Consider the following 27,993-nt stretch of genomic DNA (forward strand, 5'->3'; position numbering starts at 1 on the left):
CCACTTTGCGGAGCCCAGGGGGAGGACAGCTGCAGTACCAGGGGCGGGGCCGCGGGCCGTCCGTCAGCACGGCGGCGCCCCTGATTGGCCAGCGCCGCCCCCCTCCCGCGGACGCGGGCATATGAGGAGGCGGAGGCGGCGGCCGCCGCAGCCTCTGTGCGGTGGGACCGACGGACGGACGGACGGACGGACTCGCGCACCGACCGAGGCGCGGGCGCTGCAGAGGCCCCCAGCCCAAGCCTGCGCCTGAGCCCGCCCCGAGGTCCCCGCCCCGTCCGCCCGGCTCTCTCCCCGCGGAGCCGCCAAGATGGGGGTAGGTGCTGGGCCGGCTGGGCGCCACTTCCGTGTGACATTGTGGGGCCGGTGACATTGGGTGTGCGCGGCGGTCGGGGGCACCGGGACCCCTGCGCTGCGGAGCCAGGCCTGCGAGACCCGGGGAGCCGCTTACCCGGCCAATCCATGTGGTCGTGGGGCTGCTACGAATGTGTGCGCGGGGCCGCAGGGGGCGGCGGGGGGTCTGTGGCGCACGTTGGCATGGCTTTGTGTGCGGGGATCCGCGAGGTTGTGAGCCAGCCCTCAGCATCTCCGCCTGACCTTGTGCGGTTGCATGTGCACGGTTGCATGTGCGTATGAGAGCTGCTGGCACTGTCAGGCCCTGGCAGCCAGTGTGTGGGCCCCGTGGTGTCTGAAAGTCTGCGATCGCGTCTGGGTGTGTCTGTGAGAGCTGGTGTTAGTGCGTCTGGGGTTATTGAGGCCCCCCTGCTTCCCTGGCAGGGTGCGGATAGGTCCAGGCTATGGGATGGACACCAGATGACCTCTCTTTCTCCTTCCAGGCCTGGATGGGGGGGCTCCGCAGTGTGTGTGTGTGTGTGTGTGTGTGCGCGCGTGTAGGCTCCGCAGTGTCGCAGCCTGGGGCTGCAGTGTGTGTGTGTGCAGCCCCTCATGTAGGGGAGCAGGCATGGGAAGCTGGGAGGAGGAGAGGAACAGGAGAGCCACGGTGGGGAGACTGAGTGCACAGCTGAGGGTGTGCGTGTGCAACTGTGTAGTGGGGAGCGTGCATGCCTGGCTGTGTCCTTGCCTCTGTGTCCGTGTGTCCGTGTGTCCTTGTCTGTCTGTGAGTCTCTCCAGCAGATGCCGCCTCCCTCCCTGGCTGACCACCTGACCCTTGCTGCAGCCCTGGATTCCTCCCTGTGTGTCTGGGGCGGGGCTGAAGGGAGGGGGAATCAGGAGAGGAGGGGGTGGGTGGGGGTAGGTGGGATGAAGAGGGCGGGAGAGGCCAGTGGAGGGAGAACAGAAGGGCTGGGGAGAAAGATGGCGGATAAAGGCTGATGGGCCCAGGGATGGAGGTGGGGGATGGGGCTGCAGATCTGTGGGGTGGGGCAGGCTGGGCCGGGGGGCTGGGAAGGAGGATAGGGTTGGGGCAGGACTAGGGGACAGAAGGGAGAAAGGGGTAGTCAGTGATAGCTGTCAGGTAAGTGGGATGGAGGGAGAGAAGCTGTGGATGGATTGGGAGAAGACTGATGCTAAAAGCCCTAGAGAAGGAAGTTAGAGGGAGGTGGTCTTAGGAAAAGGAGTGAGGACAAGAGGAGAAATGAAGGCAGCTTAGACATGGGAAGGAAAGACAGAGACACATGGAAAGACAGAGATGCTCTGAAAGAGACAGAGAAAGAGACATGGACATAGAGACAAAGAGACAGAGACAAGCAGAGAGACATGGCTGAGACACATGGAGAGACATTGAGAGAGAAAATGAGAAACTGAGGCTCAGAGGAAGAGACACAAGAACAGATATTTCCTATCTAGCAGCAACCACAGTCAGCCTGAGGGACAGGAAGAGGAGGCAGAGGGCAAAGGGGGAGGTCAAGGGAGGGACGGCCAGAGATGTGGGCCAGGTCCCCTGCAGGGGGGAGGGGAGCCCGGCCCAGGCGCAGAGGCTGCAGGAGCTGGCACCAGATCAGGGAGAGGCGGACAGCATGGAAAATGGCAAGGAGCTGCAGAGGCGGCCACAGCGAGACAGGCGTGGCCCCCACCCTTGGAGGTGCTCCCGCCCCGCAGCGCGCCCATCTGGGCCTCCTGCCTTGACTGGGAAAGCCTCAGCTCTGCACTCCAACAGATGGGAGCCCGCCCCCCAAGGGGGTCTGGTTATGGCAAGGGCAAGCAGGAGCCAAGGCCAGGGCCAGGGCCAGGGTGAGCCAGGAGTCCCAGGCTCCCGGTCCCTCCTCCCTCAGACCAGGAGTCCAGGCCCCAGCCCCTCCTCCCTCAGATCCAGGAGTCCAGGCCCCAGCCCCTCCTCCCTCAGACCCAAGGGTCCAGGCCCAGCCCTTCCTCCCTCAGACCCAAGGGTCCAGGCCCAGCCCCTCCTCCCTCAGACCCAGGATTCCAGGCCCAGCCCCTCCTCCCTCAGACCCAGGAGTCCAGACCCCTGCCCCTCCTCCCTCAGACCCAGGGGTCCAGGACCCCAGCCTCCCTCAGGATCTGAGAGTCTGGCCCAGCCCTTAGCTTTTATGGAGCCCCGAGCATCAGCACCCAGCCTTCAACTAAGGTTTCTGGGTTGGCAGCTGATTTTCTCCCTCTCTCTCTCCTGACCCCCATCTCACCCCTCTTCTGGCCTCCTGCACAGGACTTGACCCCAGGCCTTTGTAGCTCCACATCTCTCCATCTCTCTATGTCTCTCCATCCTGGGTCTACCCCATCGGGCAAAGCTGAGGCCCCCCCGGCACTGCAGGGGAGTATGAAAGATGGTCTCCTCGTCCCCCAAGCCTCTGTGCCTCCGCGTCTGAGACGCAGTGCTGCTGCAGGGCTGGCGTGGGGCCAAGCCTCCTTCCCACCCCCTGCACCCCTTCTTGAGGCTCCCAGATTTCCAGGCTGCTGCCCCTCCCTGCACACCCCCACCCTCCGACTCAGCCTCTGGGTCTGGGGGCAGACAGCAGGCAGCTCAGGCCCTCTACAAGGTCACGAGGAGATTAGCGCTGAGCCGCGCTGAGCCTCCGATCCCAGCTTGGCCCTGGGCCTGCAGGACCTGTCAGCGGCCCTCGCAGCACCCAGCCTCGCCCCACCCCTCCCACCAGCCTCGGACACTGCCCTCCCCATCCGCCCAGGCTCCCAAACTGGAACTTCAGGCACTCACACCACGCGCAGCTCAAGCCAGGACTAGGGCTTCTGCCTCTCACTCTCCTGCTCTGTCCTCCAGGAACCTGGCCATACCCAGCCTCTGTTAAGGACACTCCATGGGCCCCACACACGGGAGATCCCAGAGAGAGACAGAGACAGGGAGACAGAGACAGAGATAGAGGAAGGTACCAGAGGGAGACAGTGAGAGAGACAGAGACAGAGAGAGGCAGATTCCAGAGACAGAGAGAGGAGATCTCAGAGAGACAGAAATAGAGAATAAGATCCCAGAGAGAAAGTGAGAGAAAGAGACAGAGAGAGAGAGGAAGATCCCAGAGACAGACAGCGAAAGAGAGAGGAAGATCCTACAAAAAGAGACAGATATATATATATACACACACACACACACACACATATATATATATATGGAGAAAGAGAGAGATTGAGGAGAGCCCAGAGATAGACAGTGGGAGAAAGAGACAGAGATAGAGAGGAAAATTCCAGGATGAGGCAGTGAGAGAGAGAAAGAGAATGAGAGATATATGGGGAAGGAGGGGGACAGAAGATTCGAGAGAGACAGGGAGAGAGAGAGAGGAGATCTTAGTGACAGTGAGAGAGAAAGAGAGATTCAGAGATAGAGAGGAGATCCCAGAGAGAGAGAGACAGAGATAGGCAGATCCCAGAGAGAGATATTAGAGAGACAGAGAGAGAGACAGAGAGAGGTTGAAAACAGGAAAAGAGACAGGTAGGGAGAGATGTGAGCATCCCAGAGGAGACAGCTTGAGAGATGAAGATAGAGACACAGTGACAGAGAGAGACAGGCTGAAAGATGGAAAAAGAGACAGAAAGTACTGATCCTTGAGACGCCAACTCAGAGGGAAAAAAGAACCCAGAGAGACAGAAACTCAGCCAGACCTGGGGAGACACAGCCAAGAGATGGAGACAGACATCATGCAAGACAGAGAGACAGAAAGAACCAGAGATCAGAGAGAGACAAAATCATAGAAAGACACATGCAGAGAGACCCAGAGACTGGGGTCAGGATAGAGAATGACAGAGACAACATAAATAGATCAGAGCGATAGAGAGAGAGACAGAGAGAGCTATCAAGAGAGAGAAACAGCCTTGCAAAGACAGAGATACAGAGATGGAGAGATAGAGACAGGAGACAGAGAGATGATGAAACAAAGCAATAAGACCAAGAGCCACAAACAGACCTGGAGATACACATCAAGGGAGACAGACAGAGGAGAAAGAGATAGAGATACAGATGGAGACATAGAAAAGACAGATACGAGGCTGGGCGCGGTGGCTCACGCCTGTAATCCCAGCACCTTGGGAGGCCGAGACAGGCGGATCACGAGGTCAGATCTCGACCATCCTGGCTAACACAGTGAAACCCTGTCTCTACTAAAAATACAAAAAAATTAGCTGCACGTGGTGGCGGGTGCCTGTAGTCCCAGCTACTCAGGAGGCTGAGGCAGGAGAATGGCGTGAACCCGGGAGGCGGAGCTTGCAGTGAGCTGAGATCGCGCCACTGCACTCCAGCCTTGGCGACTAAGCGAGACTCCATCTCAAAAAAAAAAAAAAAGACAGATACGTAGGAAGGTTGGACAGGGCCAGGGAGAGGGAAGAAGAGACAGAAGCGAGTTAAAATGTCACATAGAGGTGGGGCACGGTGGCTCATTCCTGTAATCCCAACAGTTTGGGAGGCTAAAGCAGGAGGATCACTTGAGTCCAAGAGTTAGAGACCAGCCTGGGCAGTATAGTGAGACCCCATCTCTAGAAAAAAATTAAAAATTAGCCAGGCATGGTGGCACACACCTGTAGTCCCGGCTACACAGGAGGCAGAGGTGGGAGGATCACCTGAGCCTCAGAAGTCGAGGCTGCAGTGAGCTGTGATCGCCGCACTCCAGCCTGGGCATCAGAGCAAGATATTGTTTCAAAAAACGAAAACAAAGTCACATAGACACAGAACACAGAAGGGGAGAGACCCACAAAGATGGGCACAGAAACAGAGAGAGACAGAAACACAGGCAGAAGCCAGACAGGGACCTTCAGGGACAGAGACTCAGAGACACACAGAACCAGAGACAGGGAAGCCAATCAGAGCAGATGAGACTCACGAGGCCTGAGAGTCACCAGAGGCAGAAGGGAGGTGAAGTCACCCAGAGGCGCTGGGAGACACAGGGAGACCCCGAGAGGCAGACAGAGACCCCCACCCAGAGATGCAGGGGCACCGGCCAGGAGGATAGCCGGGGCACGGAGGGCCGGTGTCCCCCTGGAACCCCTTCTCGCCCGCAGTCTGGTGGCTCTGACAGCTATCGTATCGCCACCTCGCAGGACAAGAAAGATGACAAGGGCTCGCCCAAGAAGAACAAAGGCAAGGAGCGCCGGGACCTGGATGACCTCAAGAAGGAGGTGGCTATGGTAAGTCCCGTCCTCTGCCCGCACACCCTCCCAGAGAACCTTGCCAGTTCCTGGCTGGCCTAGGCACTCACCGTCTCCCCCAAACTCCTGTTCCTCAGACAGAGCACAAGATGTCAGTGGAAGAGGTCTGCCGGAAATACAACACAGACTGTGTGCAGGTGCGGCTGGGCTGTGGGCTGGGACCCTGGGAACTAGGGAGGAGGAGCTGGGGGCTAGGACTCCTGGATCTGAGGGAGGAGGGGCTGGGGTCTGGACCCCTGGAACTGAGGGAGGAGGGACTGGGGCCTGGACGCCTGGAACTGAGGGAGGAGGGGCTGGGGGCCTGGATTCCTGGGTCTGAGGGAGGAGGGGCTGGGGGCCTGGACTGCTGAGTCTGAAGGAGGAGGGACTGGGGGCCTGGACCCCTGGGTCTGAGGGAGGAAAGGCTGGGGCCTAGATTCCTGGGTCTGAGGGAGGAGGGGCTGGGGGCCTGGATTCCTGGGCCTGAGGGAGGAGTGGCTGAGGCCTGGACCCCTGGGTCTGAGGGAGGAGGGGCTGGGGGCCTGGACTCCTGAGCCTGAGGGAGGAGGGGCTGGGGCTGGTGTCTTAAGTTCTGGGGGTCTGGTGAAGGCCTGGGGTGCCACCACGGTTGCCCAGGGAGGGTTCTGTGTGAGTCCTCTGTCCCTCAGGGTTTGACCCACAGCAAAGCTCAGGAGATCCTGGCCCGGGATGGGCCTAATGCGCTCACGCCACCGCCTACCACACCAGAGTGGGTCAAGTTTTGCCGGCAGCTCTTTGGGGGCTTCTCCATCCTGCTATGGATCGGGGCCATCCTCTGCTTCCTGGCCTACGGCATCCAGGCGGGCACCGAGGATGACCCTTCTGGTGACAATGTGAGTGCCTGGACCCTGCCCTGCGCAAGGCCCTGCACATTTATTTACGGACACCGCACTCCAACTTCTTCCCATCCCTCCAGGCTTTTCACAGCCCACTCTCCCCCTTTTTCCCATCTAACTCACAATCACCCAGCAAGAGAACCAGATCAAATACAAGGCAAACTGAGGCTCAGAAAAGCCAGGTAACTTGTCCAAGTCCCCATAGCAGGACGTGTGAGCCGGGGCTCTGTCCCAAGGCTGTGTGACCTCAGTGGCCTTGAGAACAGACACCAGCAGGTGGTCATGGCTTGACAGATACCCAGAGTGAGTGTCACATAGAGACCCAGGCACACCCCGCTGCTGATACATCTGGGCCCATCCCCATAACACAGGGACACATTCAAGATAGAGTCTCAGATCCCATGCGCGTAACACAGACCCACACACTGGTCACACAGAGATGCTCACCTGGGTAGGTGTGTGTGCACACACACGCATGTGCATGGAGGGTCAATGCAGATGCCACACCAGGATGTGGATTCAAACATGGCCACCTAATTCAGAAACAGACACAGACTCAGACATACACTGACAGAGAAACTCACACACACACTGATGCACACACACACACACACACACAGCAATGCAGGCATAACCTGGTGACAGAGAGACATGAGAGTCAGGCACAGAGAGTGTCCTCAGATATTCAAATCTAAACAGTCTCAGACATAAGCTCTCACAGAGAGGCAGAGCTGGAGACATAGAGACAGAGATCCACACACAGAGAACCAAAGAAGCTGCCTTGTAGAACGTGAAGTCAGGCATGCAGCCAGTCAGACAGACACAGCGACAGACAGCCGCATCCCAGACTCAACACGTGCAGGAGGACAGACACACACACAAAATAGATGGCCAGATCGGGCATGGTGGCTCACGCCTGTCATCCCAGCACCTTGGGAGGCCAAGGCAGGAGGGTAACTTGAGACCAGGAGTTCCAGAAGCCTGAGTAACATACCCAGACAGACCCAGTCTCTAAAAAAATACAAAAAATAGCCGGGCCTAGTGGTGCACACCTGTAGTCCTAGCTACTCCGGAGGCTGAGGTGGGAGGATTGCTTGAATCTGGGAGGTTGAGGCTACAGTGAGCTGAGATTGCGCCACTGTACTCCAGCCTAGGCAGCAGAGCGAGACCCTGTCTCAAAAAAAAAAAAAAAAAAAGGGCTAGGAACGGTGGCTCACGCCTGTAATCCCAGCACTTTGGGAGGCCAAGGTGGCGGATCACAAGGTCAGGAGATCAAGACCATCCTAGCCAACATGGTGAAACCCCATCTCTACTAAAAATACACAAAGTTAGCCGGGTGTCGTGGCACGCGCCTGTAGTCCCAGCTACTCAGGAGGCTGAGGCAGGAGGATCGCTTGAACCAGGAGGCGGAGATCGCAGTGAGCCGAGATCATGCCATTGCACTCTAGCCTGGGCGACAGAGTGAGACACTGTCTCAAAAAAAAAAAAAAAAAAAAAAAATCGACAGACCCTTAGATTCAAACACAACCGTTACAGAAAGAGGGACTGAAGCACAAACAGGAGAGACTCAGACACACCAACCCTCATAACCAACCTGGGGTCAGACACACAAATACAGACTCCCATTGACACAAAGCTCCCTTCCCAGACTCCAGGCGAGCAGGGATTGGTGGGGAGTGGCTTGGGCGGCTCCTGATCAACATCCCCACATCTCCCCACAGCTGTATCTAGGCATTGTGCTGGCGGCCGTGGTGATCATCACTGGCTGCTTCTCCTACTACCAGGAGGCCAAGAGCTCCAAGATCATGGAGTCCTTCAAGAACATGGTGCCACAGGTAAAGGGTGCCCGGCAAGGGGCCATATGGGGGTGTTAGTGTATGGGCTAGGGGCCGGGCCCAATGACCCCCAGGCAGAGGGAGTCTGGGAGGTGACATTACTCCATCCCACCTCAGCAAGCCCTGGTGATCCGGGAAGGTGAGAAGATGCAGGTGAATGCTGAGGAGGTGGTGGTCGGGGACCTGGTGGAGATCAAGGGTGGAGACCGAGTGCCAGCTGACCTGCGGATCATCTCAGCCCATGGCTGCAAGGTGGGCCTGGGCCTGGGCCTGGGGCCCGGCTTTACCCTCCCTCGGGCTGCCCAGGAGCCCAGGCCCAGCCCCAGCCCCTCCTCTCTCAGACCCAGGGGTCCAGACCCAGCCCTTCCCCCCACAGACTCAGGAGTCCAGGTCCCAGCCCCTCCTCCCTCAGACCCAAGAGTCCAGGCCCCCAGGCCCTCCTCCCTCAGACCCAGGAGTTTAGATCTTGGGCCCCCTCCTCACCCAACAGTCAGGAGTCCAGGCCCAGCCCTAACCTTTCGGAGATCCTTAGGGATCCTAGGCCTTGGCCAGCAGCCCTGTGCCTTCCCCACCTTCAAGATCCCAGACTCTGGCCTCCCACACACCACTCGTCCACTGGGCATCCAGGCTTCTAGCTGTGATCTCCAGGCACATAGGCTTCAGCCCCAAGCCCTCTGCACAAATACCCTCCTGTCCCAGGCCCTGGACTGAACCCTCTCTCTGCTGCACCTACCCCCAGGTGGACAACTCCTCCCTGACTGGCGAATCCGAGCCCCAGACTCGCTCTCCCGACTGCACGCATGACAACCCCTTGGAGACTCGGAACATCACCTTCTTTTCCACCAACTGTGTGGAAGGTGAGGCGGGTGCAGAGAAGACACACAGCTGGGGCAGACACAGGGACGTGTCCCAGGAGGTCAGGGCCTCCAGAACCTCCCTGAGCCACCCCACCTCAGCCTAACCCCTCTGGCCTGCAGGCACGGCTCGGGGCGTGGTCGTGGCCACGGGCGATCGCACTGTCATGGGCCGCATCGCCACCCTGGCATCAGGGCTGGAGGTGGGCAAGACGCCCATCGCCATCGAGATTGAGCACTTCATCCAGCTCATCACCGGCGTGGCTGTCTTCCTGGGTGTCTCCTTCTTCATCCTCTCCCTCATTCTCGGATACACCTGGCTTGAGGCTGTCATCTTCCTCATCGGCATCATCGTGGCCAATGTCCCAGAGGGTCTGCTGGCCACTGTCACTGTAAGGCCAGGCTCCTGGGTCTGGGCGGGGAGGGCCTGCGGGTCTGGGCTCCTGGGTCTGAGGGAGGAGGGGCTGGGGTCCTGGACCCCTGAGTCCGAGGGAGGAGGGGCTGGAGGCCTGGACTCGTGTGTCTGGGGGATGAGGGGCTGGGGTCTGGACCCCTGGGGTCGGAGAAGGGGCTGGGGGCCTGGATCACAGTGTTCTTCTGAAAGACAACTTGGGCCTGACTCAGAGGGCCTCATTAACAAAGCAAACAATCAAAGAAAGAAACAAACGAAAATCTTGAGAAACACTGGCAAGCTGTAAAGAGCCAACAATCCTATTGCTTGTTAAGTTTAATTACAAAATTAAGAAGTGCATGCTCATGATGAAAAGTCGAAGAGTACATCAAGTTAAAAAATAAAATAATGAGGCTGGGCGCAGTGGCTCACACTGTAATCCCAGCACTTTGGGAGGCCGAGGTGGGCAGATCACCTGAGGTCAGGAGTTCAAGACCAGCCTGGCCAACATAGTGAAACCCTGTCTCTACTGAAAATACAAAATTAGTGGGGCATGGTGGCGCATGCCTGTAATCCCAGCTACTCAGGAGGCTGAGGCAGGAGAATCGCTTGAACCCAGGAGCCAAGATCGCGCCATTGCACTCCAGCCTGGGCAACAAGAGTGAAACTCCGCCTCAAAAATAAATAAATAAATAAATAAATAATAAATAAATAAAGTAAAATAATAAGCCTGGTGCAGTGGCTCGTGCCTTTAATCCCAACAGTTTGGGAGGCTGAGGCAGGAGGACTGCTTGAGGTCAGGAGTTTGAGACCAGCCTGGACAACATAGTGAGACCCCATCTCTACAAAAAATGTAAAGGCCAGGTGCAGTGGCTCATGCCTGTAGTCCCAAGACTTTGGGAGGCCGAAGGGGGCAGATCACCTGAGGTCAGGAGTTCGAGACCAGACTGGCCAACATGGCAAAACCCCGTCTCTACTAAAAGTACAAAAATTAGCCAGGCGTGGTGGCAGGTGCCTGTAATCCCAGCTACTCAGGAGGCTGAGACAGGAGAATAGCTTGAACCCAGGAGGCAGAGGTTGTAGTGAGCCAAGATCGTGCCACTGCACTCCAGCCTGGGCGACAAGAGCGAGATTCTGTCTTAAAAAAAAAAAAAAAAAAATTTAAAAATTAGCCAGGGTGGTGGTACATGTCTGTAGTTCCAGCTACTCGGGAGGCTGACCCGGGAGGTTGAGGCTGTAGTGAGCCATGATTGCGCCACTGCACTCTAGCCTGTGTGACAGAGGGAGACTACATCTCCAGAAAATAATAATAATAATAATTATTATTATTTTTAAAAAGTTTTCCTCTGGCTGCTTTGCTGCTAGCTTCACCCCAGAAGTCCGTTCTCTGTGAGGTTCCCCTTGACAGCTGTGAGCATATTGACTAAATGCTGTCTTCAAGGTGCATGGCAGAGACTATCCTAGAAATACGATTCTCCTCTTTCATTCTTTGACTTAATGTTTTATGCGAAGTTTTCCATATCAGGGCCGGGCAGGGTGGCTCACGCCTGTAATCCCAGCACTTTGGGAATCCGAGGTGGGTGGATCACTTGAGGTCAGGAGTTCAAGACCAGCCTGGCAAACACGGCAAAACTCCATCTCTACTAAAAATACAAAAATTAGCCAGGCATGATGGTGGGCACCTGTAATCCCAGCTACTCAGGAGACTGAGGCACGAGAACTGCTTGAACCTGGGAGGTGGAGGTTGCAGTGAGCTGAGATCGAGCCACTGCACTCCAGCCTGGGCGACAGAGCAAGACTGTGTCTCAAAAAAAAAAAAAAAAAAGTTTACTGTTTTCCGCATTAGCTATGTTGAATGCTACCCTATGTCAAATGGATTTTCATATGCAAAGGATTAAGCATATTGTGAACATATAGTCTGATGATTTGGGGCAAACTGAACACAATTACGTCAGCTGCAACGAGACTGCGTCTCTCTGAAGCCCCCTCAAGACCTTATTTAGCCCCTGCCCCCTAACCCAAGGGTAACCCCTAATCTGGCTGCTAACAGCATAGATTAACTTTGCCTGTGTTCAAACTTCGTATTAATGGAATAATTCAGTATGAACTCATTTCTGGCTCTTTTTGGCTGAACATGTTTTTGACATTCACCCATGCAGGTGCAGGCAGCAGTAATGTATTTGTTTTTATCAATGTTAGTATTCCATTGTCCACAATTTATCTTTTCTGCTGTTAGTGGACATCTGAGTAGTTTGCAGTTTTGGACAATTTTTTTTTTTTTGAGTCAGAGTCTCACTCTGTTGCCCAGACTGGAGTGCAGTGTCATGATTTCAGATCACTGCAACCTCTGCCTCCTGGGTTCAAGGGATTCTCGTGCCTCAGCTTCCCAAGTAGCTGGAATTACAGGCGTGTACCACCATGCCCTGCTAATTTTTGTATTTTTAGTAGGGATGGGGTTTCACCATGTTAGCCAGGCTGGTCTCGAACTCCTGATCTCAAGTGATGCGCCTACCTTGGCCTCCCAAAGTGCTGGGATTACAGGCGTGAGCCACCGCGTCTGGCCTGGACAATATTTTAAGACAGAGTCTCGCTCTGTTGCCCGGGCTGGAGTGCAGTGGTGCCACTGTAGCTCACTGCAGCCTTGAATTCCTGGGCTCAAGCGATCCTCCTGCCTCGGCTTCCCAAGTAGCTAAGACTACGGGTTCGTAACATCATGCCTGGCTAATTGAAAAAAAAAAAAATCTCTAGAGATGAAGTCTCACTGTGTTGCCCAGGCTAGTCTCAAACTCCTGGGCTCACGCAATCCTTGCGCCTTGGTCTCCCAAAGTGCTGGGATTACAGGCGTGAGCTGTTTTGCGCTATTATGCGTGTGGCTGCTATGAGCATTTGAGTCCCTGTCTTTGGGTGTCTCTGCCCTGTTTCTGTTGGTCTGAACTTGGGGGTGGCATTGCTGGGTTCTGCCTCATTCTTTTCCAGGCCCTCAGGATTCTCTGGGGGCTGGGCAGCTGGGCTGTGGCCCTCGTGTCACTCATCCAACCCTGCCGCCGGGCTTGTCCCTGTAACTTGCCTGCCCTTGCTCGTCCTCCAGGTGTGCCTGACGTTGACTGCCAAGCGCATGGCCCGGAAGAACTGCCTGGTGAAGAACCTAGAGGCTGTAGAAACCCTGGGCTCCACGTCCACCATCTGCTCGGACAAGACAGGGACCCTCACTCAGAACCGCATGACGGTCGCCCACATGTGGTTTGACAACCAGATCCACGAGGCTGACACCACTGAGGACCAGTCAGGTGAGCGCAGGCCCCAGGTGAGGACCATGAGGGCCTGGCTCCAGGAGTCCGTGGCCCTCACACGTGCCTCCCCCAGGGACCTCATTTGACAAGAGTTCACACACCTGGGTGGCCCTGTCTCACATCGCCGGGCTCTGCAATCGCGCTGTCTTCAAGGGCGGTCAGGACAACATCCCTGTGCTCAAGGTGGGTTCAGCTGCTGGCCTCACCTTGGCCATGCCTGTGTCCTCCCCTCAGCTGCCCCTGGTCTGACAACTCTTTCTCCCTGCAGAGGGATGTGGCCGGGGATGCCTCTGAGTCTGCCCTGCTCAAGTGCATCGAGCTGTCCTCTGGCTCCGTGAAGCTGATGCGTGAACGCAACAAGAAAGTGGCTGAGATTCCCTTCAATTCCACCAACAAATACCAGGTACTCTGGGCTTTCCGGGAGAGCCAGCCTGGACCTCAGGTTCCTTATGATGCCTGTAAAGAGGTGTCATAGAGCCTTGATTTTCCCATCTGTAAAATGGGAATGATAATACCCACCTGGTGGGGAGAGGAACAGGGAAAGCTTGAGAGAGGGAGCCAGATGTCTGTTGGAGTGAGACGCTGAGGAGTAAAGATCTTCCTGCAGGCCAGGCGTGGTGGCTCACGCCTCTAACACCAGAACTTTGGGAGGCTGAGGTGGGAGGATCACTTGAGGCCAGGAGTTCGAGACCAGCCTGGGCAAAATGGCAAAACCCCATCTGTACGAAATTTTTTTTTTAATTAGCCAGGTGTGGTGGTATGTGCCTGTGGTCTCAGCGATTTGGGAGTCTGAGGCAGGAGGATTGCCTGAGCCGGGGAGGTTGGGGCTGCAGAGAGCCTACATCATGCACTGCACTCCAGCCTGGGTGACAGAGCAAGACCCTGACTCAAAAAAAAAAAAAAAGTTTTCCTACAGCAGAGAGTGGGAACAAGCAGGAGACCTCTTGGGGCAGAGCAGCAACTTTAAATTATTCAGCAAACTTTTTTTTTTTTTGAGACAGTTTCGCTCTGTCACTCAGGCTGGAGTGAAGTGGCACCATCTCAGCTCACTGCAAGCTCCGCCTCCCAGGTTCACACCATTCTCCTGCCTCAGCCTCCAGAGTAGCTGGGACTACAGGCACCCCCCACCACACCCAGCTAATTTTTGTATTTTTAGTAGAGACGGGGTTTCACCGTGTTAGCCAGGATGGTCTTGATCTCCTGACCTCCTGAGCTGCCTGCCTCAGCCTCCCAAAGTGCTGGGATTACAGGCATGAGCCACCGCGCCTGGCCTCAGTAAACTTTTTTTTGAGATGGAGTCTCGCTCTGTCGCCCAGGCTGGAAGGCAGTGGTGTGATCTTGGCTCACTGCAACCTCTGCCTCTGGGTTCAAGTGATTCTTGTATCTCAGCCTCCCGAGTAGCTGGAATTAGAGGCGTGCACCACCACGCCCAGCTAGTTTTTGTATTTTTAGTATTGATAGGGTTTCACCATGTTGGCCAGGCTGGTCTTGAACTCCTGACCTCAAGTGATCCACCCACCTCGGCCTCCCAAAGTGCTGGGATTACAGGCATAAGCCATCATGCCTGGCCCATTCAGTATACATTTTTTGAGCAGCCACCACATGTTAGGCCCTGTTTTGGGTGCTGTGTGTACACACAGTAGTGAGTGACATGGTGAAGTCCGCCATCTCTGAGACTTACGCTCTGGTTCTAGAAGACAGACAATAACAAAGGCATGAGGAGGTAATCGTAGTGGTTGTGGTGCTGAGGGAGGGAGCCCTGCAGGTGTCTGGGGGAAGAACGCTCTGGTAGCTGGCATAGCCTGTGCAAAGGCCCAGAGGCGGGAGTGTGCTGATGCATCTGAACACCAGCCAGCCAGCCAGTGCGGAGGGGCTGGGAGCCAGGGAGCGTGGTGGGAGTGGTGGGTGCTGGCCAGATCCTGTCAGGCCCCATGGGCATGGAGAGGACTTGGCTGTGACTCTGAGGAGCACACAAGCCTCCAGGGGGCTCTGAGCCAAAGAGAGACAGGAGTTGACTCAGAGCTTTTAAAATAACTTTATTAAGATATAATTAACATACCATAGCTCGTCCCTCTAAGTGTATAATTTAATAGTTTTAGTATATTCGCAGATATAGGCAGCCGTCCACATAGTCAATTTTAGAGCATTTTCATCACCTCCAAAAAGAAACCCCGCATCTCTCAGCTGTCACCCGCCCCCTCCTCCCCCACACTCCCAGCCCTAAGCAACCACTAACCTACTTTCTGTCCATATGGATTTGCCTATTCTGGACATTTCATAAAAATGGAAGCATACAGCTGGGCGTGGTGGCGCATGCCTGTAATCCCAGCACTTTGGGAGACCAAGGCAGGAGGATTGCTTGAACTCAGGAGATTGAGACCAGCGTGGGCAACATAGGGAGAGCACGTCTTTATAAAAAATTAGCCAGGCATGGTGGTGTGGACCTGTGGTCCCAGCTACGTGGGAGACTGAAGTGGGAGGATTGCATGAGCCTGGGAGGTCAAGGCTGCAGTGAGCTGTGATCTCGCCACTGTTGTCCAGCCTGGGTGAGAGGGTGAGACCGTGTCTTAAAAAAAAAACAGGGTAGAGGGGAGGGGAGCGCAGGCGCGGTGGCTTACGCCTGTTATCCCAGCACTGAGAGGCTGAGGACAGCAGATCACTTGAGGCCAGGAGGCCAGGAGTTCAAGACCAGCCTGGCCAACATGGCAAAATCCCGTCTCTACTAAAAATACAAAAGTTAGCTGAGTTTGGTGGTGGTGCCTGTAATCCCAAGCTACTCTGGAGGCTGAGGCAGGAGAATCGCTTGAACCCAGGAGGTGGAGGTTGCAGTGAGCTGAGATCACGCCACTGCACTCCAGCCTGGGCGACAGAGTGAGACTCAGTCTCAAAAAAAAAAAAAAAAAAAAAGAAAAGAAAAGAAAAAGAAATATCCATGAGATAGACAGAAGCAGACAGGAATGAGCAGGGGTCTCTGTGAGAGAGTGTCCCCTCTGGGGGAGCCCTGGTGTGGGTCTATCCTGGCACCCCTGGCTCTGGATGGGGGACAGGATGGGGCAGGGAGCTTTCTGGTGTCTGTGTGGCTCAGGCACGCCACCCTCTGCTCGGTCCCCAGCTCTCCATCCATGAGACCGAGGACCCCAACGACAACCGATACCTGCTGGTGATGAAGGGTGCCCCCGAGCGCATCCTGGACCGCTGCTCCACCATCCTGCTACAGGGCAAGGAGCAGCCTCTGGACGAGGAGATGAAGGAGGCCTTCCAGAACGCCTACCTCGAGCTCGGCGGCCTGGGCGAGCGCGTGCTTGGTGCGAGGCTGCCGGGCAGGCTCTTGGGTCCCTAGAGGGCAAGGAGGGTTGTGATGCTGCCCAAAGCCTGGCTCAGCCCAGGGCCTCCCAGAATGCACTGTAAATGAATGAATGAGTGAATGAATGAATGAATGGATGGATGGATGAGAGGGGAAGGCATCCTAGGAAATGAATGCTGACCGGCCGTCTTGCTGATGGGGAGATGGAATGCGGGCAATGCAGACATCTAGGGGCGTGGGGCGGAGGTTCCCAGGCTGGAACCCTCACACCCCAACCCTTCCCTGCCACCAGGTTTCTGCCATTATTACCTGCCCGAGGAGCAGTTCCCCAAGGGCTTTGCCTTCGACTGTGATGACGTGAACTTCACCACAGACAACCTCTGCTTCGTGGGCCTCATGTCCATGATTGACCCGCCACGGGCAGCCGTCCCTGACGCAGTGGGCAAGTGTCGCAGTGCAGGCATCAAGGTGTGGCTTGGGGTGGCTGGGGGAGGCAAGGCCAGGTGTGGGGCGGGAGAGGCCATCCCTAAAAATCAATGCCTGCAGGTCATCATGGTCACCGGCGATCACCCCATCACGGCCAAGGCCATTGCCAAGGGCGTGGGCATCATCTCTGAGGGCAACGAGACTGTGGAGGACATCGCCGCCCGGCTCAACATTCCCGTCAGCCAGGTTAACCCCCGGTGAGCCACCCATCCCAGCCAGGGCCCTGGACGTCCCTCTAGGGTGTTGATACAGGCGGACCGCTTCCCCCCAACCTCCCTCTGCACTGCCCGTCCCATTCTTTCTGGGACTCCTCCATGGACCAAGCCCTGGGTCTGGCCCTCCCTCTGGTGTGGGGACATTGCAGCCACAGAGGTAGCCAGGCATAGGTTTGCATCCCAGCCTTTCTTTTCTTTTCTTTCTTTCTTTATTTTTGAGATGGAGTCTTGCTGTCACCCAGGCTGGTGTGGAGTGGGGCAATCTCAGCTCACTGCAGCCTCCGCCTCCCGGGTTCAAGCAATTATCTGCCTCAGCCTCTTGAGTAGCTGGGATTACAGGGGCCTTCCACCATGCCCCGCTAATGTTTTTTTTTGTTTGTTTTGTTTTGTATTTTTAGTAGAGACGCGGTTTCACTATGTTGGCCAGGCTGATCTCGAACTCCTGACCTCAGGTGATCCACCCGCCTCGGCCTCCCAAAGTGCTGGGATTACAGGCGTGAGCCACCACGCCCGGCCTGCATCCCAGCTTTTACTGCTCACAAGCTGTGTGACATTGGGCAAGTCCTTTAGCATCCATGAACTTCAGTTTGCCCATCTCTAAAATGGGCTACTAATAACTCCTATCTCAGAGGATTCAGTAGAATCCAGTCCTTCTGTGTCTGTCTCTCTTTTTTCCTGTCTGTCTGTCTTTGTCTCTTTTCTGTTCTGTTTTTCTGACTTCTTCGACTTTCCCAACCTCATGCCTATCTCTGACTCTGCCTCCCTTCTGCTTGTCCACGGTATCTCCGTTCCTCTGAATCCACTGCCCCTTGGCCAGGCGCAGTGGCTCACACTTGTAATCCCAGCGCTTTGGGAGGCCGAGGTGGGTGGATCACTCGAGGTCAGGAGCTCGAGAGCAGCCTGGCCAACATGGCAAAGCCCCATCTCCACTAAAAATTTAAAAAAATTACCCAGGCATGGTGGTGGGCGCCTGTAATCCTAGCTACTAGGGAGGCTGAGACAGGAGAATCGCTTGAACCCAGGAAGCAGAGATTGCAGTGAGCCGAGATCGCGCCACTGCACTCCAGCCTGGGTGACAGAGCGAGACTCCATCTCAAAAATAAATAAATAAATAAATCCACTGCCCCGAAGTCCTTCCGCAGGTCTGCCTGCATGCCCTGCTGCAGTAGCCCCCTTCTCCCCTGCTTCCCCCAGAGGCCTCCTCCCCCAGCCCCTGGTCCTCTGGCTCTCCTGGTTGTGGAGCTGGCCCCTCTGTTTCTCTGTCCTTCAGGATCACTTTGCCACTCCTCACACACCCTGACCTCAGCCATCGCCCTCTCTGCTCTTCCCAGGGATGCCAAGGCCTGCGTGATCCACGGCACCGACCTCAAGGACTTCACTTCCGAGCAAATCGACGAGATCCTGCAGAATCACACGGAGATCGTCTTCGCCCGCACGTCCCCCCAGCAGAAGCTCATCATTGTGGAGGGCTGTCAGAGACAGGTGGGCTGTGCTCCCGCAGAGGAGGGGACGGGGCCTTGACTCCTGGGTCCTCACTGAGGCCAGGGGCTGGATTCTTGGGTCTGAGGGAGGAGGGGCTGGGGGCCTGGACTCCTGGGTCTGAGGGAGGAGGGTCTGGGGGTCTGGACCCCTGGGTCTGAGGGAGGAAGGTCTGGGGTCTGGACCCCTGGGTCTGAGGGAGGAGGGTCTGGGGGCCTGGACCCCTGGGTCTGAGGGAGGAAGGTCTGGGGGCCTGAACTCCTAGGTCTGAGGGGAAGAGGAGGTTGGGGACCTGAACTTCTAGGTCTGAAGGAGGACGGGGCTGGGGTCTTGGGCTTCTGGATCTGAGGGAGGGGACTCTGGGGCCTGGCCTCTGGGTGTCATCCTTACCCTCTCTCCCTCCAGGGTGCAATTGTGGCTGTGACCGGGGATGGCGTGAACGACTCCCCCGCTCTGAAGAAGGCCGACATTGGGGTGGCCATGGGCATCGCTGGCTCTGACGTCTCCAAGCAGGCAGCCGACATGATCCTGCTGGACGACAACTTTGCCTCCATCGTCACAGGGGTGGAGGAGGGTGAGTTGGCCAGGGGTGGCCCTGGAGACCACGGTCACTACCGGAGGCCTGAGACCAGCAAGGGGAACTGGCTAGGGCTGCAGAGGGATGTGTAGCAGAGACCACAGCTCTCCTGGCCCTGGAGGAGCTTGAGCCTGTCCTTTTCTGTCTTCTTCTCTTGTGGGGTCGGGAGCTCCCCTGGGCAGGACTGAGCTGACACACTTCAGGGTCCCTACATCATCCAGTCCAGGCCCCATCTGGTGGGTGAAGCTGACTTGGAGGCTTTTTAAAGATATTCTTAGCCAGGCGTGGTGGCTCACACCTGTAATCCCAGCACTTTGGGAGGCCGAGGCAGGCGGATCATGAGGTCAGGAGATCGAGACCATCCTGGCTAACACGGTGAAACCCCATCTACTAAAAATACAAAAAATTAGCCGGGCATTGTGGCGGGTGCCTGTAGTCCCAGCTACTCGGGAGGCTGAGGCAGGAGAATGGAGTGAACCCAGGAGGTGGAGCTTGCAGTGAGCCGAGATCACGCCACTGTACTCCAGCCTGGGGGACAGAGCGAGACTCTGTCTCAAAAAAAAAAAAAAAAAAAAAATTCTCAAGCCCAACCAGGGGGAAGCCAGGGACCCTGGGGGAGACAGGTGGGCCCCCTCAGGGGGCCCCTCTGCCAGCCTGGGCTGGGGGTCAAGGGAGCTTCCCAGAGTGGACAGGGATGGCTGAGCCAAGTCAGGGGCCATGCGGTGACGTCCACATAGACTAGTGCCAGGGAGTCTCAGGCAGAGGAACTGGTACACAGGCAAGGCGGTATGAGGGGCTGGGTCTGAGGCTGGTGTTGCTGCTGAGGTGGGGGCTGCAGAGCCGACAGGCACCACCTCCTGACAGGTCTGGACGAGGCCACAGAAGGGCTGGTTCACATTCAGATTTATTCTGATCATCAAATTAATTCATGATAGTTATAAACAAATGCAGAAAAGCATTCAAGAAAAAAGTGGAATCACCCATAACCTCGCCATCCAGAAATAATCACGGTTCATGCCTTGGTGGATTTTCTTCCAATTTCTCTCTCCTATTTGAAATGTCTCTGGTGTAAAAAGTAGTTCATGGTAAAAGAGAATTCAAACAGCAAAGCTGAGCCCAGAGTAACAGATTAAATGTCCTCAGCCCTTGTCTCCTATATCCCGGAGGAAACCATGGTTAACACCTTCTTATCCCCCCAAGAGACATCTTTTTTTTGGGGGGGGAGGGGGCGGGGATAGGGTCTCAATCTGTCACCTAGGATGGAGTGCAGTGGCACAATCATGGCTCACTGCAGCCTCTACCTCCTGGACTTAATCAATCCTCCTGCCTCAGGCCCCTAAGTAGCTGTGACTACAGGTATGCATCACCACACCTGGTTGATTTTTAAGATTTTGTACAGATGGGGTTTCGCCATGTTGCCCAGGCTAGTCTTTTTTTTTTTTTTTTTTTGAGACAGAGTCTTGCTCTGTCACCCAGGCTGGAGTGCAGTGGCGCGATCTCGGCTCACTGTAAACTTCACCTCCTGGGTTCAAGCGATTCTCCTGCTTCAGCCTCCTGAGTAGCTAGAATTACAGGTGCATACCACCACACCAGGCTAATTTTTGTATTTTTAGTACAGATGGGGTTTCAACATGTTAGCCAGGCTGGTCTTGATCTCCTGACCTGAAGTGATCCCCGCACCTCGGCCTCCCAAAGTGCTGGGATTGCAGGGGTGAGCCACCTCGCCCAGCCAGGTCTTCAACTCCTGGGCTCAGGCAATCCTCCCACCTTGGCCTCCCAATTTGCTGGGATTACAGGCATGAGCCACCATGCCTGGCCTCCCCAAGACATCTATGCATACACAGTACACACACTGCCTCAGATACAGCCGTCCGCTCCTTCTGAATCTTGTGCATCATGCTGGAAGCTTGGGAGGCAGCTGTGAGCAGAGCAGACACCATCCCTGTTCTCCTGGGGCTGGAGAGACAGCCTTAAACAAGTTAACAGATACGTAATTACAAATTGTGATATATGCCCCGAAGAAAGCAGGAAAGCAGGCCACTGTGATAGATCATAGTGAGGGTCCTGCCCAGATGGGGTGGACAGGAAAGGCCTCTCTGAAGTGAGAGAAGAAATATCTAACTTCTGTCAGGGGCCAGGCATGGGGGCTCACGCCTATAATCCCAGCACCTTGGGAGACCAAGGTGGGAGGATCGCTTGAGCCCAGGAGTTCAAGACCCACCTGTACAACAAATTAAGACCTCAAAGATAAAAAAATTTTAAAAATTAGCAGGGCGTAGTGGCACACACCTGTGGTCTCAACGACTCGGGAGGCTAAGGCAGGAGGATCACTTGAGCCTGGGTGGTCGAGGCTGCCGTGAGCTATGATGGTGCCACTGCACTCCAGCCTGGGAGATAGAGCAAGATCCGAGACCCTGTCTCAAACAAACAAACAAACAAAATAACTTCCATCAGGGGGCATTCCAGATATACCCAAAAGTAGAGCAAAGGCACAGTGGGCCCCTGCGCCTCCATCCCAGCTGCAGCGGCAATCAGTGCACCGCACACCTTGTTTCTTCCCCACCCCCTGGAACACACACTGGATTATGCTGATGCACATTTAAGTCATCATTTCATCCATAAATATTTTAGGATGAGAAATCCCTAGTTTGTGGAGAAGAGCACAATGCAGGGAATGAGAATATCAGGTGGGAGCGGCCCAGGCTCTTATTGCTATGCAAGAGCCATCAAAGCAATCAAAGCAGCCACACCACAGGCAGCCTGCTTCTCCTTCCCTTCCCTCCCTCCCTTCCTTCCTCCCTCCCTCCCTCCCTCCCTCTCTCCCTTCTTTCCTCCCTTCCTCCCTTCCTTCCTTCCTCCCTTCCTTCCTTCCCCTTCCTTTGTTCCCATCCCCTCCCTTCCCTTTTTTTGATGGAGTCTTGCTCTGTTGCCAGGCTGGAGTGCAGTGGCGTGATGTTGGCTCACTGCAACCTCCACCTCCCAGCTTCAAGCGATTCTTCTGCCTCAGCCTCCCACATAGCTGGAACTACAGGCACGCACCACCACACCCAGCTAATTTTTTGTGTGTTAGTAGAGACGGGGTTTCACCATGTTGGCCAGGATGGTCTCGATCTCCTGACCTCGTGATCCACCCACCTCGGCCTCCCAAAGTGCTGGGATTACACGTGTGAGCCACCGTGCCGGCCTGTTCTTTCTTAACGATTGACCTCATTGTTCATGGGCTAATCTTTTTACTTATTTATTTATTTAGAGACAAGGTCTCACTCTGTTGCCCAGGCTGGAGCGCAGTGCTGCAATCATCAGTCACTGCAACCTTGACCTCCTCAAGTGATCCTCCCACCTCAGCCTCCCAAGCAGCTGTGACCACAGGCTCGAGCCACCGTGCCTGGCTAATGTTTATTTTATTGAGATGGAGTCTTGCTCTGTTGCCCAGGCTGGAGTGCAATGGCACAATCTTGGCTCACTGCAACGTCTGCCTCCCAGGTTCAAATGATTCTCCTGCCTCAGCCTCCCAAGTAGCTGGGGTTACAGGTGCCCACCACCACGCCCAGCTAATTTTTGTATTTTTAGTAGAGACAGGGTTTCACCATGTTGGCCAGGCTGGTCGCGAACTCTTGATCTCAGGCAATCCTCCTGCTTCAGCCTCCCAAAATGTTGGGATTACAGGCACGAGTCACAGCGCTTGGCCTGGGTTAATCTTTATTTTGTTTACTTTAGACACCCTGTACTGGTTGAATATTTATTGAGATATGGCATGCATACAGTGAGTTGGGCATATTATATCTCAATAAAATATTCAACCAGACAGGGTGTATAAATTTTTACACATGTACACAGCCATGCAACCACCAGACCCCAGTCAAGATAGAGAACCGTTCCAGCCCCCTATTTAGGTTTTGTCTGCTGCCCTTCCAGTCTATATCCCTCCTCCTAGACATAACCGTTATCCTGACTCTTAGCCCAGAGACGGGTGCTGAGCCTGCTCCAGTTGGAGTTGGATGCTAAGAATGCTTTTGTGTCTGGCTCGTGTCACTCAGCACGGGATCCAATGTCCAGCTGCAGAGTTGTGTCCATAGCTCGCCCCTTCTTGCTGTGTAGTATTTGACTGCGTGGATGTACCGTGGTTTATTCATCCCTCACCTGTTGATGGACATGGGGTTGACTCTGGCTTTTGGCTCTGATGAGTGGCGCTATGGTGAACATTCCCATACTTGCTTTTTGCTGGGCATAAACAGTCCTCCTCTCTTTTGGGTATAAAACCTAGGAGTCAGATTACTCGGTCGATGGGGTGGGGGATGTTTGATAGAAACTCCGAAACCATCTTCCAAAGTGGTTATTTCAAGAATGTTTCGACAAAGGCGATGTGGTTGGATGTTTATGTGGAAAGGTAGGTGGGTGAGGGGCCAGGTGTGGAGACTTAGGCCTGTAATCCCAGCACTTTGGGAGGCCGAGATGGAATCACAGCCCAGAAATTAGAGACAAGCCTAGGAAAAGTGGTGAGACTCTGTCTCTACTAAAAATACAAAAATTAGCTGGACGTGGTGGTGCGTGCCTGTAGTCTCAGCTACATGGGAGGCTGAGGCAGGAGGATCACTTGAGCCTGGGAGTCGAGGTTGCAGTGAGCTGTGATCGTGCCACTGCACTGCAGCCTGGGCAACAGAGTGAGACCCTGTCCCAAAAAGAAAAAAAAATGGTGGGTGGGCTGGGGGGGTAGAAAAGGACACTGGACAGGCCGGGTGTGGTGGCTCACGCCTGTAATCCCAGCACTTCGGGAGGCTGAGGAGGGCGGATCAAGAGGTCAGGAGATTGAGACCATGCTGGCTAACACAGTGAAACCGTCTCTACTAAAAATACAGAAAAATTAGCCGCGCATGGTGGCGGGCGCCTGTAGTCCCAGCTACTCGGGAGGCTGAGGCAGGAGAATGTAGTGAACCCGGAAGGCGGAGCTTGCAGTGAGTCGAGATGGCGCCACTGCACTCCGGCCTGGGTGACAGAACAAGACTCCGTCTCAAAAAAAAAAAAAAGACACTGGATGGGGGCAGAGGAGGGGCAGAGGGAGTGGGGCTCCCTGGCATGGGCGCCTGCTCTGAGCCTGCCCGTGCCACAGGCCGCCTGATCTTCGACAACCTAAAGAAGTCCATCGCCTACACCCTGACCAGCAACATCCCAGAGATCACGCCCTTCCTGCTGTTCATCATGGCCAACATCCCGCTGCCCCTGGGCACCATCACCATCCTCTGCATCGATCTGGGCACCGACATGGTGAGCCCTGGCAGCCACCCTTGGGGCCCAGGAGGGTGGAGTCCTCCCCTCCCCGGCTCACCTGGCCTCCTCCGCCCAGGTCCCTGCCATCTCACTGGCGTACGAGGCTGCTGAAAGCGACATCATGAAGAGACAGCCCAGGAACCCGCGGACGGACAAGTTGGTCAATGAGAGACTCATCAGCATGGCCTATGGGCAGATCGGTGAGGCACCGGGGACTCCATCTCCTTACTGCCCAGTGCTGGGCCTAGAGCGGTGCCTAGCCCACTGTGGGTGCTTGGGACCCTGGCGTTGACTCAGGGTAGCAGACGTGGACAGGACCAACCAGTGAGCTATCTGAGGGTGGGGTCTGCACCCCATCCTTCTCCACCTCCTCCTCTCTGCTGCTGATGTGTGCAGAGCCCCAGAGGAGTGGAGCAGCCACGCTTGGGGGCTGTCCTAGCAAGCAGAGACTTCATGGCGGTGGTCCCAGGCCCAGGGAGGTCATTCTTGCATAGGGAGCTCAAGCGGCGGATCCCCCAAGAATTCATGATGTTTAGGTGGCCTGGGTCAGGTGGAAGAGGGGCTCCGGGTTATCCCTCTGTGAGAGCCCCCTCTCCAAAGCCCCTGTCCCAGGTGGCCCACCCATCTCAGGGCCTCACCACCAAGTGAGACCTCAGGTCACCCTCTGGGAACCAGTGTCCAGATAACAGGGCCAGGAGGGCATACTCCCCTCTCCAAGGAGGCCTCTGGGCCCTCTGAGGTGCCCTGGGCTGGCTGCCGGCCCCAACCTGAGCCTCTCCTCTGCATCCTCTCTCCTCCTTCCAGGAATGATCCAGGCTCTTGGTGGCTTCTTCTCTTACTTTGTGATCCTGGCAGAAAATGGCTTCTTGCCTGGCAACCTGGTGGGCATCCGGCTGAACTGGGATGACCGCACAGTCAATGACCTGGAGGACAGTTACGGGCAGCAGTGGGTGAGTGGGGGAGGGTGCTGTGTCCCTGCCCACCATAAGATCCCCGGGGCGAGCTGTTCCAGCCATGCACGGCCACTTCCTACGATGGCCCCTCAGTCTCCCATGGCAGCGTCAAGGCCTTTGCTGGGCACCTGGGGCTTCCTGGATGCCCTTGGCCCAGCCCGTCTGGAGCCTTGTGTCCCACTACCTAAGCTCTCTGCCCTGCCAGGCCTTCTTCCCCACCTCTGTCTGTCCCTTCAAAGCTCAGCTGCTGTCTGTCCTCCTTGGGAGGCCCACAGGGTCCTTATCCTCCTCCCTGGCCCCTGGTGGACGGTGAGATCACCATTAACCTTTCTCCTTCCTTGTACATCTCCTGACTCCTCCCTCGGGACTATGAGCCCGCAGAAGGAAGACACACCTGAGGCCCTGGGGACCCCATGCAGGATGGGGTGGGGCAAAGAGCACCGGAATGTCGGTGTGGCGGCTAGGGCTGCAGTGCCACCAACTGACGTCCCGTGCCCTGGTCACCGCTCCTGCAGACATACGAGCAGAGGAAGGTGGTGGAGTTCACCTGCCACACGGCCTTCTTTGTGAGCATCGTAGTCGTCCAGTGGGCCGATCTGATCATCTGCAAGACCCGGAGGAACTCGGTCTTCCAGCAGGGCATGAAGTGAGGGCCAGGGGCACATGGTGATTGTACAGCCATCTGTCCTGTCCAAGTGTCTGTCTGTCTATCTGTCTGTGTACTTCCTCTTGTGTCCTTGCTTTGGTTTTTTGTGGCTTTGTTGAGGCAGGGTCTCACTCTGTCACCCAGACTGGAGTTCAGTGGTGTAATCATAGCTCACTGCAGGCTCGACCTCCTGGGCCCAAGTGACCCTCCCACCTCAGCCTCCTGAGTAGCTGAGACTACCAGCGTGCACCATCATATACGGCTATTATTTATTTATTTATTTATTTAGAGACAGAGTCTTGCTCTGTTGCCCAGGCTGGAGTGCAGTGGCACAATCTCGGCTCACTGCAACCTCCGCCTCCCGGGTTCAAGCGATTCTCGTGCCTCAGCCTCCCAAATAGCTGGGATTACAGGTGTGCACCACCGGGCTCAGCTAATTTTTTGTATTTTTAGTAGAGTTTCGCCATGTTGCCCAGGCTGGTCTCAAACTCCTGAGCTCAGGCAATCCTCCTGCCTCAGCCTCCCAGAGTGCTGGGATTACAGGCGTGAGCCACCATGCCCAGCCCGTTTTGGGTTTTGCCACTGTACTGATTTTCTCTCAAGGGGTCCTGTGTGTCCTAGATTCTCTCTCAGCCTCTGTGTGTGTGGCAGAGGTGCCCCTGGCCTTTTCTTTTTATACCAGTGCCTCTCTGTGTCTGTCCCTCTCTGTGTCTGTCTTTGTGTCTGTCCCTGTCTCTATGTCTGTCCCTCTCTGTGTCTGTCCCTGTATTTTGTCTCTTTCTGTGTCACCATCACTCTGCCTCTATCTTTGTCTCTCTCTGTTGGGGCATGTCTCTCCATCTCTGTCTCTCCCTACGTCTCTGCCTCTCTGTCTCTGTGTCTGTGCTGCTGTCTCTGGGTGTCTGCACTGTGCCTCCCCCTGTCTCTGTGGGGTGGCAGGTGCAGGGTGGGTGCTCTCTGGGCCCAGCCCTGCCCTTCTGTGCCTCCAGGAACAAGATCCTGATCTTCGGGCTGTTTGAGGAGACGGCCCTGGCTGCCTTCCTGTCCTACTGCCCCGGCATGGACGTGGCCCTGCGCATGTACCCTCTCAAGTGAGTGCCCCGCTGTCCCCAGCCCTGCCCACGCCAGCGCCTGCCACGGAGCCTTCCCTTAGACTCAGCCTGAACCTCAGGCCCCACCTCCCCTGGTGTCCCCACTGCAGTCCCCATTCTGATGCCCCCGAGCCTCCCCCATGGGCTGCTCCCACCACGGTTACTCCGCAGACCCCAGGCCCCAGCCCCGCCCAGGGCACCCTCCACCTGTGAGCACGAAGGATCCTGGCAGACTGCCCCACTGCGTCCCCTCCTGTCCCCTGAAGCTCTGCCTCTCGTTAGGGCCCCGCACTCAAGCCCTCCTGCTCTCCCCTCCGCAGGCCCAGCTGGTGGTTCTGTGCCTTCCCCTACAGTTTCCTCATCTTCGTCTACGATGAAATCCGCAAACTCATCCTGCGCAGGAACCCAGGGGGTGAGGGGGCTCGGCAAGGCAGCCGAGGAGGGCGGGGGGCAGCAGGGTCTCAGGAAGCTGGTCCCAGGCTCCCCTCGCCCTGCTGGATGGCTCTGCCACCTGGTTCCCACTCTTCTGTCTCTTCCCATCTCTCCAGGCCCCCGATCTGTCTTCTCACGGGTCTCTGTCTGTGTGGTCTCCTTGTCTCTCTCCCTCTCTGTCCCTCTCTCTGCTGGGCGGCTCGCCTTCCCTGTCTCTCTCCATCTCTTACTCAGTCTCTTTCTTTCCTTCTTTGTCTCTCCAGGTTGGGTGGAGAAGGAAACCTACTACTGACCTCAGCCCCACCACATCGCCCATCTCTTCCCCGTCCCCCAGGCCCAGGACCACCCCTGCCAGTCCCCCCAATTTTGTATTCTGGGGGGAGGAGCCCTCTCTCCCCGTGGCCCCACCTTGGCCCCCACCCCCTCCACTATCTCCTGCTGCCCCCACTCTGGCTGGCTTCTCTCCCCTGCCCCAAGCCTCTCTCCTCTCTCTTTTCTGTGTCAGTTTCTCTCCCTCTCCTCACCCCTCTATCCATTCCTCCGGCCCCAGCCACCTCCCTGGGCTCTTTTTTACTCCCCTTCAGCCCCCCGGCTGATGCCATCTCTGGTTCTGGACAATTATCAAATATATCAGTGGGGAGAGAGAAGCGGTGTGTGTGTCGTGCCTGCTTTCTGGACTGCGGCTGGGACAGTGTCCCTTCTGCTGGGGCACGCTGCCAGGAGATTCTCGAAACGCCAGGAACTTAAGCCTGGCACTGGCTT

The 27,993-nt window shown here is 56.0% G+C and overlaps 1 protein-coding gene across 4 annotated transcripts; it reads left to right on the plus strand.

Annotated features, from left to right (window-relative positions):
- Window positions 1–73: 73 nt before the first annotated feature.
- On the plus strand, window positions 74–27,993 carry ATP1A3 (ATPase Na+/K+ transporting subunit alpha 3). 4 transcript variants are annotated; one of them, XM_055250113.2, is made up of 23 exons: window positions 74–313; window positions 5,452–5,538; window positions 5,637–5,696; window positions 6,207–6,410; window positions 8,135–8,248; window positions 8,366–8,500; window positions 8,988–9,105; window positions 9,226–9,494; window positions 12,582–12,780; window positions 12,857–12,966; window positions 13,052–13,186; window positions 15,896–16,088; window positions 16,380–16,555; window positions 16,634–16,770; window positions 18,120–18,270; window positions 18,673–18,841; window positions 23,952–24,106; window positions 24,186–24,309; window positions 24,914–25,059; window positions 25,578–25,708; window positions 26,698–26,799; window positions 27,120–27,211; window positions 27,495–27,878. In XM_055250113.2, the coding sequence occupies exons 1-23, from the start codon at window positions 308–310 to the stop codon at window positions 27,521–27,523; spliced, it is 3,042 nt and encodes a 1,013-aa protein (XP_055106088.1). In that variant the 5' UTR covers window positions 74–307; the 3' UTR covers window positions 27,524–27,878. The 4 variants fall into 4 exon arrangements, with proteins under 4 accessions (XP_055106088.1, XP_063476956.1, XP_055106085.2 ...); XM_055250110.2 differs by having other exon boundaries at window positions 115–313; window positions 5,413–5,538; XM_055250111.1 differs by lacking the exon at window positions 74–313 and adding an exon at window positions 922–997.

This window comes from Symphalangus syndactylus, chromosome 17, assembly GCF_028878055.3.
Source record: "Symphalangus syndactylus isolate Jambi chromosome 17, NHGRI_mSymSyn1-v2.1_pri, whole genome shotgun sequence".
Lineage (NCBI taxonomy): Eukaryota > Metazoa > Chordata > Mammalia > Primates > Hylobatidae > Symphalangus > Symphalangus syndactylus.